Genomic DNA, 12,879 nt, shown 5'->3' with positions numbered 1-12,879 from the left:
AGGCCGGGTTCATGAGCCGTGCTTTAAAAAGTGAATGACATGAGTTCAGTGACACCAGGGAGGAACCCCGGCCTGATGGACGTGTGACATCACTACGGCAACAAATCAAACCCAGTCAGTCCACACTGTAGAATCAAGAGTGTGTTGGTTGGTTCAGAGCTGATGTGTTCAATGTCAGGCTGCTTGGCCTTGGCGGAGGGATGAAGAGCCTGAGTGCCTTCTGGTTCTGTTCCTATTGGTCTTCATCTCTTCCTGTAACAGTGTGAAGTGGTCGCTTCACTCAGCCTTTATGTTTATATGACGGCGCTCTAACTCAGGCCTCTGACATTTTGGCTGTGAGCTTCACCTGCGTTTGACGGCGGCGCCGAGCTCACTGAGCAAACACGACGCCCAGATAAGAGAAACACAGCAGCACAAAGTGAAGGAGAGCACAGAGCTGGATGAGAGAGAGAGAGAGAGAGAGAGAGAGACATTTGTCCATTAGAGTGCCGAGCTGTGAACAAAGACGGCAGAGGGTTTATTTACTCTCTGATACTTTTCACTTCATTTCCTCTGACGTGAGACATTAGCATCGTTAGCGTTCACACGGGGGAGGGAAGTAATCGGATCATGCATGGATTCATTTGGGACTGTAAACATGTGGCTCAGATATGGATAAATGAATCAATAGTCCTGTGTCTCTGTGTCTCTGTGTCTCTGTGGTATGATGCTATGGCATTGTGAGGATTTCGTCCCCAAAACAAACAAACCCCAGCTCTGTAAGTAGAGTTCATGTGTTAGCACGTGAGCTAACATGTAAACATGTAAACAAAAGCCTGTGGGAAACAAACCGTGAAGCCGAAGCAGAGCGACCAGAGCTGCAGTTGGAGCAGTTCCAGCACAAACACACAAGTTTGGCTTTTATCTGGATAATTATCTGGATAACACACAAAAGTGTCTTTTGTGTGTCGATGCGTGTCGGCAGAGCAAACATCAGAGAGAGCGATCGCCCTGCTGCTCTGTGCCGCTCCGCCTCGGGGACTCGCTGCTCTGCCTGATTGTGAGAATAATGAGGCGACGCAGGTCCAATGTACTTTAATGTCATTAACGGGCTCCCTGGAAATGAAGGTGGTCACCATGGTAACAGAGGAGCTTGACATCAAATAGACTCTTAAGTACGCCGAACATTTTATTTATTTATTTGGTTTTGGATTCTGTGTTAATTGGTTTTGGAGCTAAAATAACATTGAGTGGAGTAACAAGGCGATCCTTGTCCAACGCCACCAAGCCTCATGTGGACAGCCAGCAGAGGCGTGTGTGTGTGTGTGTGTGTGTGTGTTAAAAGTTGCTGATGCAGCAGGATGTAAACACGTTGGCACCGTGAGCTCTGATGTAAGAAGTTAGTTTGAGTCCCTTCCTTCACAGCTTTGCTTTTTGGTCTGACAGGAAGTGTAAATGGGACAGGAAGTAGTTTGAGGATGTGGTCTTGTGCACTGACGCGTCACAACACTGGGCTAGACGAGGATGATGATGCAACGGAAGGTTTAGGAAATATCTCACCGCTGTGCAAACAGAGTGTGACGAGTGCAGCAGTAAAGATGAAATGTGAGTCTGAGACGTGTGAGTGTGTGTTGTCCTCTGTGATTTAGAGATGTTGCTACAGCGTCTGTTCGTCCCACACGTCTCCAACGCTGCAGCCAGGGGGGGCGGGCGTCGTCTTCTGGGTTCAGGGGAGGACGAGAGCTGAGATGTTTGAAAGAAGTTCAACTGAGTGTAAACACGACTCAGCAGAGGTCCAGAGCCACTATGAGGAGGAGAACACACTCACTACCATCAGACCTGGACCAGCAGGGTCAGGGTCAGTGGGGTCTGGACCAGCAGGGTCAGGGGGATCTGGACCGGCAGGGTCTGGGGGATCTGGACCAGCAGGGTCAGGGGGATCTGGACCGGCAGGGTCAGGGGGATCTGGACCGGCAGGGTCAGGGGGATCTGGACCGGCAGGGTCTGGTTGGATGGAGACGGAGGAGGAGGAGGAAGAGGAGGAGGAGGAGGAGGAGGAAGAGGAGCGTCACTTAGCTCTGTCTGGCCGTCATTCACGCTGATGAAGAGGAATGTTTGGCGTCTGGCCCTGCAGGTCTGACGCCTGGACTGCCAGCTGGTCTGGATCCCATTAAAGGAGGAGAAGGTCCAGAATGTGATAATGTGAAGGAGTGAACTTTAATTTGTGTTTATGCACACAAAACATGAAGTCATGGAGCCGAACTGAATATCTGCTGCTGCTCACTGCTGACAGAGCTGCTGCTCATCATCTTCATCTTCATCATCATCATCATCATCATCATCATCATCCCACACGCAAATAGCATAATAAATATTTTTGTAGTTATGTATTGATGTTTTGAATGTGTGATAATATTTTGATAACATTGAGTCTTTCCCCCCTCTATCTATCTATCTCTCTCTATCTCTCTCTCTCTCTCTCTCTCTCTCTCTCTCTCCCCCTAACCCTCTCTCTCACTCTCTCTCTCTCTCTCTCCCCCTAACCCTCTCTCTCCCTCGCTCTCTCTCCCCCTAACCCCCCCTCTCTCTCTCTCTCTCTCTCTCTCTCTCCCCCTAACCCTCTCTCTCTCTCTCTCTCTCTCTCTCTCTCTCAATCGCTCTCTCTCTCTCTCTTTTGAAGTCTTTCTTCATCTAACAGCTGAAGTCACAAATGAGCAACGCTGCAACTTTCAATCAGCCTCCATCAGATGTCAAAGTGTCTTTCATTGTGTGTGTGTGTGCACGTGCGTGTATGTGTCTGCGTGCGTATATGTGTGCGTGTATGTGTGTGTGTGTGTGTGTGTGTGTGTGTGTGTGTGTGTGTGTGTGTGTGTGTGTGTGTGTGTGCTCCTCCTCTGGTCTATCAGGCGTCACAGTGTATTTATAAACCTTCCTCCTCCTGCAGCTCCTCAGGGTCTGGTTGATGGTGAGCTGATGTTCCCTCACATAAACACTGAACGCTTCTGTTCTTCTTCACAAACACACAGAAAGTTTGAACATTTGGAGAATTTCCTTATGATGTTCTGTTCCAGTAACTCCTGGATGCATCTTCATCATCTTCATCAATTTGTCATGAAAATCTGGATTTCATGGCCCAGAACCCATCAGGAGTGGGCGTGGCTTATTTCACATGTCTGATGGAGGAAACGCAGCTCTGTTTGTCAGATTGCTGTTTGGTTCCAGACCCAGGAGGTTTCCGTCTAAACGCGTTTTGTTTGTTCTCGTTCACAGACGAGGTGTCGCTCTGCCAGGTTCTCACACAGAGCGGCCGCCCGACTCTGTTTGCGTTGTGTTCCAGTTTACAGATCGGGTCGAGTCCAGGCTTTATCTGCTCCACTCCCCCCTGCTGGGTCCACCTCTCACACACAAGCACACACACACACACACACACACACACACACACACACACGTCACAGTCTGATCCCCCTCACACACCAGCTTCTACACAGAAGACTCCAGGTCTATATTCAGGCTGAATCTCTAAAAGCTCTCATGTGTTTGATTTAATCTTGAAGAATGAGATCATAGGGACAGAATATGAAACACAAATCAATACGGCTGAACCTCTGTGTGTGTGTGTGTGTGTGTGTGTGTGTGTGTGTGTGTGTGTGTGTGTGTGTTAGCGCGGCTGCCTTTAGCGTATCTGCAGTTCTGTTCTTCATCATGACGGGGCACGGTTCATTTCTTGATGAAGAACACGATGACGATGATGACGATGATGCACAAACACACTCTCGCTGCCTGATAGAATCTTTCTGCATTTGTTTTTGTTTTACAGAAACAACACTGATCAGGTTGGATGGATTGATTGGTCAGACGTATTGATCTCTGCTGACTCATCTGTTTCTCTCCGCCCGTGGCTGAAACAGGATTAGGTCCAGGCCCATTTGACAATTAGGATTACAGACATGCAGCTGCACCTGAGTCAGGCCTGCAGACCCTCACACACCAGCACCTCCACTCACACTGAGGGACAATGTGTGTTCCTCAAAGTAAACACGTCTGATTTACAGGGAGTGTGTCGGTGAGGTAATGCATACAGAGGAGCGTGTTTGGATGGAGAGCCTAAATGTAGAGCATGTAGAGGGGCTGAGTGTAAACACTCTGCCCCGTTACACTGACACACACTTCCTGTTAAAGGTTTCCAGCTGTGTGACGCTCGTAACAACCTTACGTATGGTTTCTTTAATGAGCGGAGGCTTTGAAGCTTCATGTTGACGTGATGAAGGCGTGGAGGTGAACACTGTGTAAAACCATTCATCATCATCATCATCATCTTCATCCTCTCTAACGTCTCTGAGGTGACGAGGAGATGGTTCCTCTTTGTTCTCTGCCCTTTGGTTGATCCACAGGGATGAAGAATGAGGATAAATCCACTCACTTCCTGTCGGGGCTCGTGTCCACGCTGCCGCCCGCCTTTGTTTGTCCGCTCGCAGCTCTTAGTCACGCTGTCCTCACAGGGGGAAACAGTGAGTTCCTCAAAAACAGCTGCTGCAGTTTTCCAGGGAATGATCAGTGAGCAGGAGGAGGACCTGCAAGGACCAGAGACCAGACCAGACCGGACCAGACCAGACCAGACTAGACTGGACCAGACCAGACCAGACCAGACCAGACTAGACTGGACCAGACCAGACCAGACCAGACCAGACTAGACTGGACCAGACCAGACCAGACCAGACCAGACCAGACTAGACCAGACCAGACCAGACCAGACCAGACTAGACTTGACCAGACCAGACCAGACCGGACCGGACTGGACCGGACCGGACCAGACCAGACCAGACCAGAGCAGACCGAACCAGACCAGACTGGATTGGTGACTGGTGAAATACGAAGACAAACAGATGGATATCTTTTTAATGTAGTTACAATGAGTCTCTCCATTTCTCGTCTCTCTCTTTCTCCCTCTCTCTCTCTCTCTCTCTGTCTCTCACTAACTCTCTCTCTCCTGAAAAGGAGAGAGGAGAGGGAGGAGAAAGAGGAAGAAGAGCGAGAAAATAGAAAGAACAAGAGCATTGAAGATAGAGGAGAGGAAAGGGAGGAGGACACAGGACAAGGAGAGGAGAGAGAAGATGGAAAAGAGGGAGAGCAAGAGATGAAAGAGAGAGACGAAGGTAAAGATATACTGTATGTCTATCCCTCTCTGTCTATCTATATTTATATACAGAGAGTGGGAGAGCTGCGGACTGGATAGAATGACAGGAAGTGAGCAAAGACCAATAATGACTTGATTACCTGCAGCCTTTTGTGTGTGTGTGTGTGTGTGTGTGTGTGTGTGTGTGTGTGTGTGTGTGTGTGTGTGTGTGTGTGTGTGTGTCTCTCTCTCTCTCTCTCTCTCTCTCTCTCTGCTGGGAGGCGTCTCCAGCTTTCAAACACGCTCTCTCTCACACACCCACACACACACACGCTCTCAGTTGCGGTCTTGGAGCACCGTGAGCGCGGCGCTGTGCGGGGTCGACATACGGGAGTCACGGTGAGACCTGAGGCGGACCTGGGAACGGAAACGCTGGAAACGTTGCGTAACGGAGACGGACCGGACCTCCCGCGGAGCGCAGGCAGCGGTGCGCCCCGGCAGCGCGCAGCTCCACCGGTAACCAAACCTCACCGAGAGCGCAGCACCGACCCGAGGCGGAAAGCGGCGCTCAGTGCGCTGTGCGATGTGAGTTTGTGAACGTCCACCCGAGATCCGCCAAACTCGCGTGTGTGTGTGTGCGGCGCTCTGCTCCCCGCTCACCGCGCCCAATGCTGGGATGGCTGCTGGCGCTGTGCGTGCTGGTGCTGCTGGTCCTCTTCTGGCCCCGAGCCACACCACAGGATGCGCTGCTCAAGGGCCTCGGGTTGTCACGGCGCGGCGCAGAGCGAGGTGACGTTACTGCCCTCACTCTTTATCTGCTTTACTTTAGGCATTGTTCTCTGATTTTGTTTTGTTTTCACTTAAGTTTAAGAGTATTTGACCATTTATGTCTCATATCACATATAAACCTGCAGAGTTCATACCTCCATCAAGGCCCAATATTCCTCCAGTTATGGCTCAGCATAGGCCACGCCCACGCCTCTTTGGCTGTGATTTATGTCAAAACTTTTTTCCTGCTGAGTTCAAACATTCTACATGTTAAGATTTTGATAACCATGACAATCCATACAGAAACCAGGACTGCTCAGCCCTGGTGGAGGTATGAGCTGTGAGTGCTCCTCTGGATTCAGTTATTTTGCGATGTTACACCTTCATCACCAGAACCATTTGTGTTGTCTCAGGCCCACAGAGCAGCGACGGAGCGCAGAAATCTGTCACTCTGATCTGCAAGCCGTCCGCTCTGGCCAACTACCTTCACAAACACTGCAGGACCTTCAGCACCTTCTCCCCGTGCGTTGGATGGTCGTGGCGGGCCAGCGGCGTCCTGCAGAGCCTGTACGAGGCGTGCTGGCCCTACGACAGCCCCGTGCAGTTTGTGCGTGACAACCTGCAGCTGAGTGACGACGGGCTGGTGGCCCTGGACTGGGCGGTGCCGTCCTACCAGAAGAGACGCAGAACCTCCAGCCACTCCAGCAGCCCCGTCCTCCTCATCATACCCAACTCCTTTGGCAAAATCACCAGGAACGTCTTGAAGGTAAACACACTTTAGGAAGACCTGAGTGAAGATGGTTCAGTTTCCTTTAGGTGTTTAGTGTTTGTGTCCATGTGACCTTTGACCTTTACTGGGGAGGTTCTGCTGGTTCTGCTCCTCCACCAGCAGGGAGGGCAGCAGGGAGGGATTTCTCCTGGGTAAGGATAATAGCTACCCCCTCATATCTCTTCCATTTGTGCAGAGCTTCAGCGCCGCTCAGTGGACAGACTGAGTTAGGATCTTTATTTTTGGGAACCTGCAAATCAAGTGAACAATCTTCACTGTGTTCAATGTTCCAGGTTTATTACCGCAGCTCTCCTGATAAAAACAAGGTATTATATGAGATGCTGACTGCCAGAATGAGCTCAGTAGAACGAGAAATGTGTTTTTCTCCCTCTGGGCTTCAGTCACACATTCATCACATCTAAATACTTGTAAGTCAAGTAAGTTTGTCAACATAAGATAATAGTTTAAATGTCAACTTTGTACTCGAGCAGCATCATAAAAACGATTCCAATCCAAATAAGGACGCGTCCATGTGTAGCACAAAGCACACACGTGTTCTGTTTGCACAAAGTATTTTGGACAAAGACGCAGCTCAAGCTGTCAGAGATGATTCAGATGAGATGTGGCAACGTGCCACCGCAAATTACCTCCATCCAGCTCCTGAGACAGAGCCACGCGGCGCTCTGCCAGAGCAAAGAGCAGACGCACAGGGAGAGGCGGCTCTTTCATCACGCTGACTGAGGGATTACAGAGCAGCGTTTGATTTGAGGGCTGGAGAGAAGGAAGTGCAGCGTTGCTCCTGCTGAATGCTGATTGGCTGTTTCAAAGACTCCACTGGCACTGCTCACTGTCGGCTGTGTCTGTGCATGAGCATCACAAGTCCAACAACACAACAAGTCCAACAACACAACAAGTCCAACAACACAACAAGTCCAACAACACAACAAGTCCAACAACACAACAAGAAGCTAGAACAAGAAACTCCTGAAGCTTTATTTTACATCCAAACTTGTTCGTGTTTGTTCCTCTGTGTGTGTGTGTGTGTGTGTCAGTGTGTAGATGTTCTTCTTCTCTTCAGGTCTGAAGGTCTCTAATGGACCCTTATGGATCCATGAACATGTGTTAGAGCCACTAAAGCTTCTCTACATGAACAGAGAAGTTCAGTTAACTTAGTTCTGAAGCCTCTGTATGTTGTCATGGATCTCTATCCTATAGTAACTTCCCGGTGCCTTTTCTCGTAACCGCGGAGACGGCGTGACAGAAGCCTTTGTCTTGTTTGTTCAGTGTGAGTTACAGAGTGTTTACATGAAGGTCAGGATAGTTTCTCCATAATAAGGAAGAGGTTCTGTTGTGTTATAATGATTATTAACTAGCAGAGAGAGAGTTTCATATCACTAAACACCAGATCATGTAAACACAACTCCAGTCTGGTTTGTCTCCTCTCAGTGTGAATCAGGGTGAGTGTTTGTGATGATGTGAGCTCCATAAGGCTGAGGGAGGAAGAGGAACGCTCCAATCACACCGCTGCTGTCAGTGTGTGTGAGTGTGTGTGGGGAGGTAGAGAGAGAGAGAGAGAGAGAGAGAGGTCCTCACACACACACACACACACACACACACACACACACAGGAGGTGAGGTGGGTCCTGAGCGTGTGACCTTTCGGCCCCTTCGTTCATTTCAGAATCTCATGAATCTCTGAAGGACTCGCCTCCTCAGACGCTCGGCTTCTTGGCTTGGTTTCTTTTGTTCCTCCCAGTCTGAGATGATTCACAACCATTTATCTGTCGGCTCCATGTTGGTACATGACTGGGCCGCACACACACACACACACACAAACACACACACACACACACACACACACACACACACACACACACACACACACACACACACACACACACACACACACACACACACACACACACACACAGACACACACACACACACTATGTTTTTGCCTCAGTTTATCTGTGTGTGTGCGTGTGTGTGTGTGTGTGTGTGTGTGTGTGAGTGTGTGTGTGTGTGTGTGTGTGTGTGTGTGTGTGTAAGCAAGATAAATGGTGATTAATGGGTTCGGGTTTGTCTGTGATTTAAAACCAGACAAACTTTCAGACTGCCTGTCCTCTGTTGACACTTGGTTCCCTGGAGCAGCAGGGTCTGGATCAGTAGGATCTGGATCAGAAGAAACTGGATCAGCAGGACCTGGATCTGGTGGTCAGATAGAGCTCCATCCAGAGCAGATCACACAGTATTGATTATTGATTTGTTATGGTGACTTAGAGGAAAAAGGTTTGAGCTCTGAGGGAATTCTTGTTCACCAATGTTTCCATGTTTGTGTTTAGAGCGTAAAGTCGCCGTAGAAGAAGAAAGAATGTAAACGTTTGTTTCCCTGTCATGTAATGAATTGACAGGCGTGTCGGACGATGACATCATGATCGGCTGCGGGTTGTTTTGACAGAGAGGACTTGTCTCTGTGATTAGGGAGCGTGGACAACGTGAAGTCCCAATGTGTGTGAGCGGCCACGTGTGTGTGAGCGCCGGCGTGTGTGTGTTGCTCGGCCGCTGATGGAATTCCTCACTGCTCCGTCACTTTATGAGCCCTGCTGGAAAACCAGGAGCTGAACTCTGTGACCTCCACCAAGCAAACCAAGGTCGTCTCAGACACGCTGACCAGAGGGGACACACACTTTAACCCTTTGAGGTCTGATACGCGGTCTCTATGGATCCATCTGCTGTAGTTCAGCGTCTGAACTTCTCCAGTCTTAAATGTGTGTGTAAGGTGTAAACATGTCCTGTGACTCACTGGCTCCTCCTCTTCCTCTCCAGCTGTGTGAGGCAGCTCTGTCCCACGGTTTCCTCCCGGCAGTCTTTAACCGCCGCAGCCATAACGGCGCCCCACTCACCACCCTCAAACTGCAGCAGTTCGGCGACCCGGCGGACCTGCGAGAGGCGGTGCTCTACATCCGGTACCGGCAGCCGGCGGGCCGCCTGTACGCCGTGAGCGAGAGCACGGGCTCGGGCCTCCTGCTGTCCTACCTGGGGGAGTGCGGCTCGTCCAGTTACGTGACGGCGGCCGTGTGTCTGTCCCCCGTGTTCCGCTGTCAGAGCTGGTTTGACGGCGGCCTGCGTCGGCCCCTGCAGTGGGCTTTGGTTCTGTACCAGAAGATGTGCCTGAGCAGGTATGGAGGCCGGAGGGGGGGGGGGGGGATGTTTCAGACTAGTTTCCCAGCAGGATCCACTTCTCACAGAAACAAACACGGCTTTGAGTTTCCTGTGAGCGACGTCACGCTCGCTCAAGAATCAATATCAGAGTCTCAATGTAGCAAACACACAGAAATGAGGAACTGCTGCACCTCTCACACAACATTGATTGGTTCTGTTTAGAGAATTAAGGAACAGTCAGGTTTCCATGGCAACAGATTAGTGTGTTCAATGTAAAAGCATTGATTTCAGAGACTTTGTGACTCAGCTAACGTTTCTATAATCAATACTGACAGAGAACATGAGACCTGAGCAGCTGATTCTCTCTGGTGTGTATGTGTGTGTGTGTGTGTGTGTCTGTGTATGTGTGTGTGTGTGTTTGTCTGTGTGTGTGTCTGTGTGTGTGTGTCAGGTACAGGACGGTGCTGGGTGAGACCATACAAACAGACGCTCTGTTCTCCAGCTGTTCTCTGCGCAGCCTGGAGGAGGCGCTGTTCTGTCACACAGGTGCGGGCAGCAGCGACGCCTCCCCAGGTGCATGCTGGGAATCTTACTGGGAACGTAACGAACCCTTACGGGATGTGGATGAAGTGGCGATCCCGGTCCTGAGTGTGTGCTCCCAGGACGACCCGGTCCGGGGGGAGGTCCAGTCCAGCGTCCCCCTGGAGCTCTTTGAGACAAACCCGCACTTCTTCCTGCTCTTGACGGCGGGCGGAGGTCACTGCGGCTTCTCCACCTGCTCAGACGGGACGGGCGCCGTCAGCTCTGCGTCCGGAATCAGCTGGAGCCACAGAGCTCTGCTGGAGTTCTTCAGAGCCACCACGGACTTCTTCGCTGCAGAGGATCGAGCCAAGCTGCTGGCGGCGAGGAGGCGGGGCCTGGGCCCGGGCGCCGGCGGGAGATCTTTCCGCAATCGCAGCGTCAGCACGTGTAAACGAGTCCCGGCCTGCTCCCATAACATCCACGCCATCTACAGCTGGCAGAGGTCCTACACGCGATGAGCCACCTGCACGGGTTGGGCTCAGTTTGTTTCCTGTTTGTGCTCGAGACCAGAGCCGACCCGACATCCTCTCGGGTCAGACGGGCGCTCGGCTCGCCTTCACACCCGGAGCTCCACTTTATGCTCCACTGTGTGTTTTTAATGTGTTTTCATGTTGCATTAAAGGAAGCGTTCCTGATTGGTCGGCACTCATTCACTGTTTCCCTTCACGCTGCACTGTGCTGCTGTCTTATTGCTTCTTTGATGACGTCATAACTGTTCACTTGTCAATCACACAGCATCATGGTGTGTCAATGTCACACCTCACGCTTGTGTTCTTGATTCTCATTGGTTGAACAGGGAGCGGAAAAACCCGTCACCTACCGGCCAATCAGAGCCGTGGTTACATTCTATGAAAACAAACATGGCGAGCGTGAGAATGCTCTGGATGTTAAAGTGCCTTAAGGTAACGTTTGTTGTGATTTGTCGCTGGATTTATAAATTTCAGTTGAATTGAATTTGAACTCCATCCGAACCTTTCAGAGCTCAACAGCGCCACCTGGGTCATTTAGCCTCAAACTGGTTCCTCTTCCTGTCTCCTCTGATTGAATGAAAACTGCACTGTAATATTTTAACCCTTTCACTTCCTGTCATAGTGTGTGATGTCATTTTTACTTAAACATATTTATTGGCAAGCAAATGCTTATAAAGTCTTATGGTTGGATCAGAGTCCCGTGTTTTGTCTTTACTGTCATCAAAGCACCGATGGATGTGAGACGTGAAGATAGAGAGAATTCATGTCTGTTTGTTTAGAGGAGAGAGCAGCAGGTGATTAGAATGTAAACATGTCTGAATAAATGGATTTAAAGGTCTGGGACTCTGACTGAAGTGATTTCAGTGGACTCATATGAGTGCAAGTCTTGTTGTTGTGTTTGGTAATGTGTGTGTTTCATGCGCTGGTGGTTGAGCGTTCTCTCTCTCTCTCTCTCTCTCTCTTTTATGAGGCGGCGTCCCTCAGGTGCCAGACTCGGGCCCGGCAGCGCTCAGAGGAAAGTGTGTGTCAGAGGGTGATGTGTTCTAATGTGTGTGTGTGTGAAGGCAGTTTCCTCTGGCAGCTGCTGAAGTTGTGTTGTCATGTGTAACACCTTGGATTTAACCCTTTCTGTAAACACGCCTGTTTGGGAAAACACACAAAGCAACACAAACAACACACGCAGAAGAAAACGTCTGTGTGATTTCTGACCCAAAACTGCAGGAGGAGAAAATGATAAGGAAATGGCATCAAATCAAGTTCAGCGAAAGTGGGCGTGGCCTAAATAGATAGTCTACGCCGCATGGCTGGATTTGATGTCATTACTGCGTCTCACTGTTCTGTAACCCAAACCCTACTGCATTCACACACACACACACCCATACACACACACACACACACACACACACACACACACACACTACAGACTTTCAATCAGTATGAGTGTGTGGTCAGGCGGATAAGATAGCGATCAATCCAATCACGATGCATCCTGTGAGCGCCTCACACTGATGTGTAACCTCGTTATAAGATAACGCACCCTGACATTACGTCATACACAACATCATTATTGACGTTAGCAACAGTGAAGCTCACGTGACCTTTGATGCCCGCAGACTCTGAATGTGTGTGTGTATGTGTGTGTGTGTGTGTGTGTGTGTGTGTGTGTGTTCCCACTGAGCCTTATCCTCTCTGACAGCTGGAACACAGCAGCACACACACGGACAAAAAGGATGGCAGTGCTGTCACCACACACACGCACATGAACACACACACACAAACGCACACGTCACATATATGAGAGATACTTTCACCCACAATCACCAACAGGAGTCAGACTCTCACACAGAATACAAACTAATGCTCTCTCTCTGTCTCTGTCTCTCCATCTCTCTCGCTTTCCCTCTCTCTCTCTCCCTCCGCCTGTCTCCCTCTCCCTCTCTCTCTTGTTATTTCCTAATGCATGTCTGTTTGTATTTTCTGCTCTTCATGCTTTATTGTACTTTTCTATAAACCCACTTAAGTCCCTGTTGCTCACTC

The 12,879-nt window shown here is 50.0% G+C and overlaps 1 protein-coding gene across 3 annotated transcripts; it reads left to right on the top strand.

The window, feature by feature from the left end:
• The first annotated feature begins 4,475 nt into the window (after window positions 1-4,475).
• abhd15a (abhydrolase domain containing 15a) lies at window positions 4,476-11,679 on the top strand. 3 transcript variants are annotated; one of them, XM_076140595.1, is made up of 5 exons: window positions 4,476-5,132; window positions 5,384-5,881; window positions 6,274-6,626; window positions 9,455-9,807; window positions 10,242-11,679. In XM_076140595.1, exons 2-5 carry the CDS (start codon window positions 5,761-5,763, stop codon window positions 10,828-10,830), a joined length of 1,416 nt encoding a protein of 471 aa, XP_075996710.1. In that variant the 5' UTR covers window positions 4,476-5,132; window positions 5,384-5,760; the 3' UTR covers window positions 10,831-11,679. The 3 variants fall into 3 exon arrangements, with proteins under 3 accessions (XP_075996710.1, XP_075996711.1, XP_075996712.1); XM_076140596.1 differs by having other exon boundaries at window positions 5,374-5,881; XM_076140597.1 differs by lacking the exon at window positions 4,476-5,132 and having other exon boundaries at window positions 5,166-5,881.
• The last annotated feature ends 1,200 nt before the right edge of the window (window positions 11,680-12,879 follow it).

Source organism: Genypterus blacodes, unplaced genomic scaffold (assembly GCF_046128005.1).
Source record: "Genypterus blacodes isolate CSIRO-AG114 ecotype Tasmania unplaced genomic scaffold, CSIRO-AGI_Gbla_v1 ptg000709l_1, whole genome shotgun sequence".
NCBI classification, from domain to species: Eukaryota; Metazoa; Chordata; class Actinopteri; order Ophidiiformes; family Ophidiidae; genus Genypterus; species Genypterus blacodes.
Note: the sequence above shows the minus strand (reverse complement) of the source record. Positions and strands in the feature narration are given on the sequence as shown.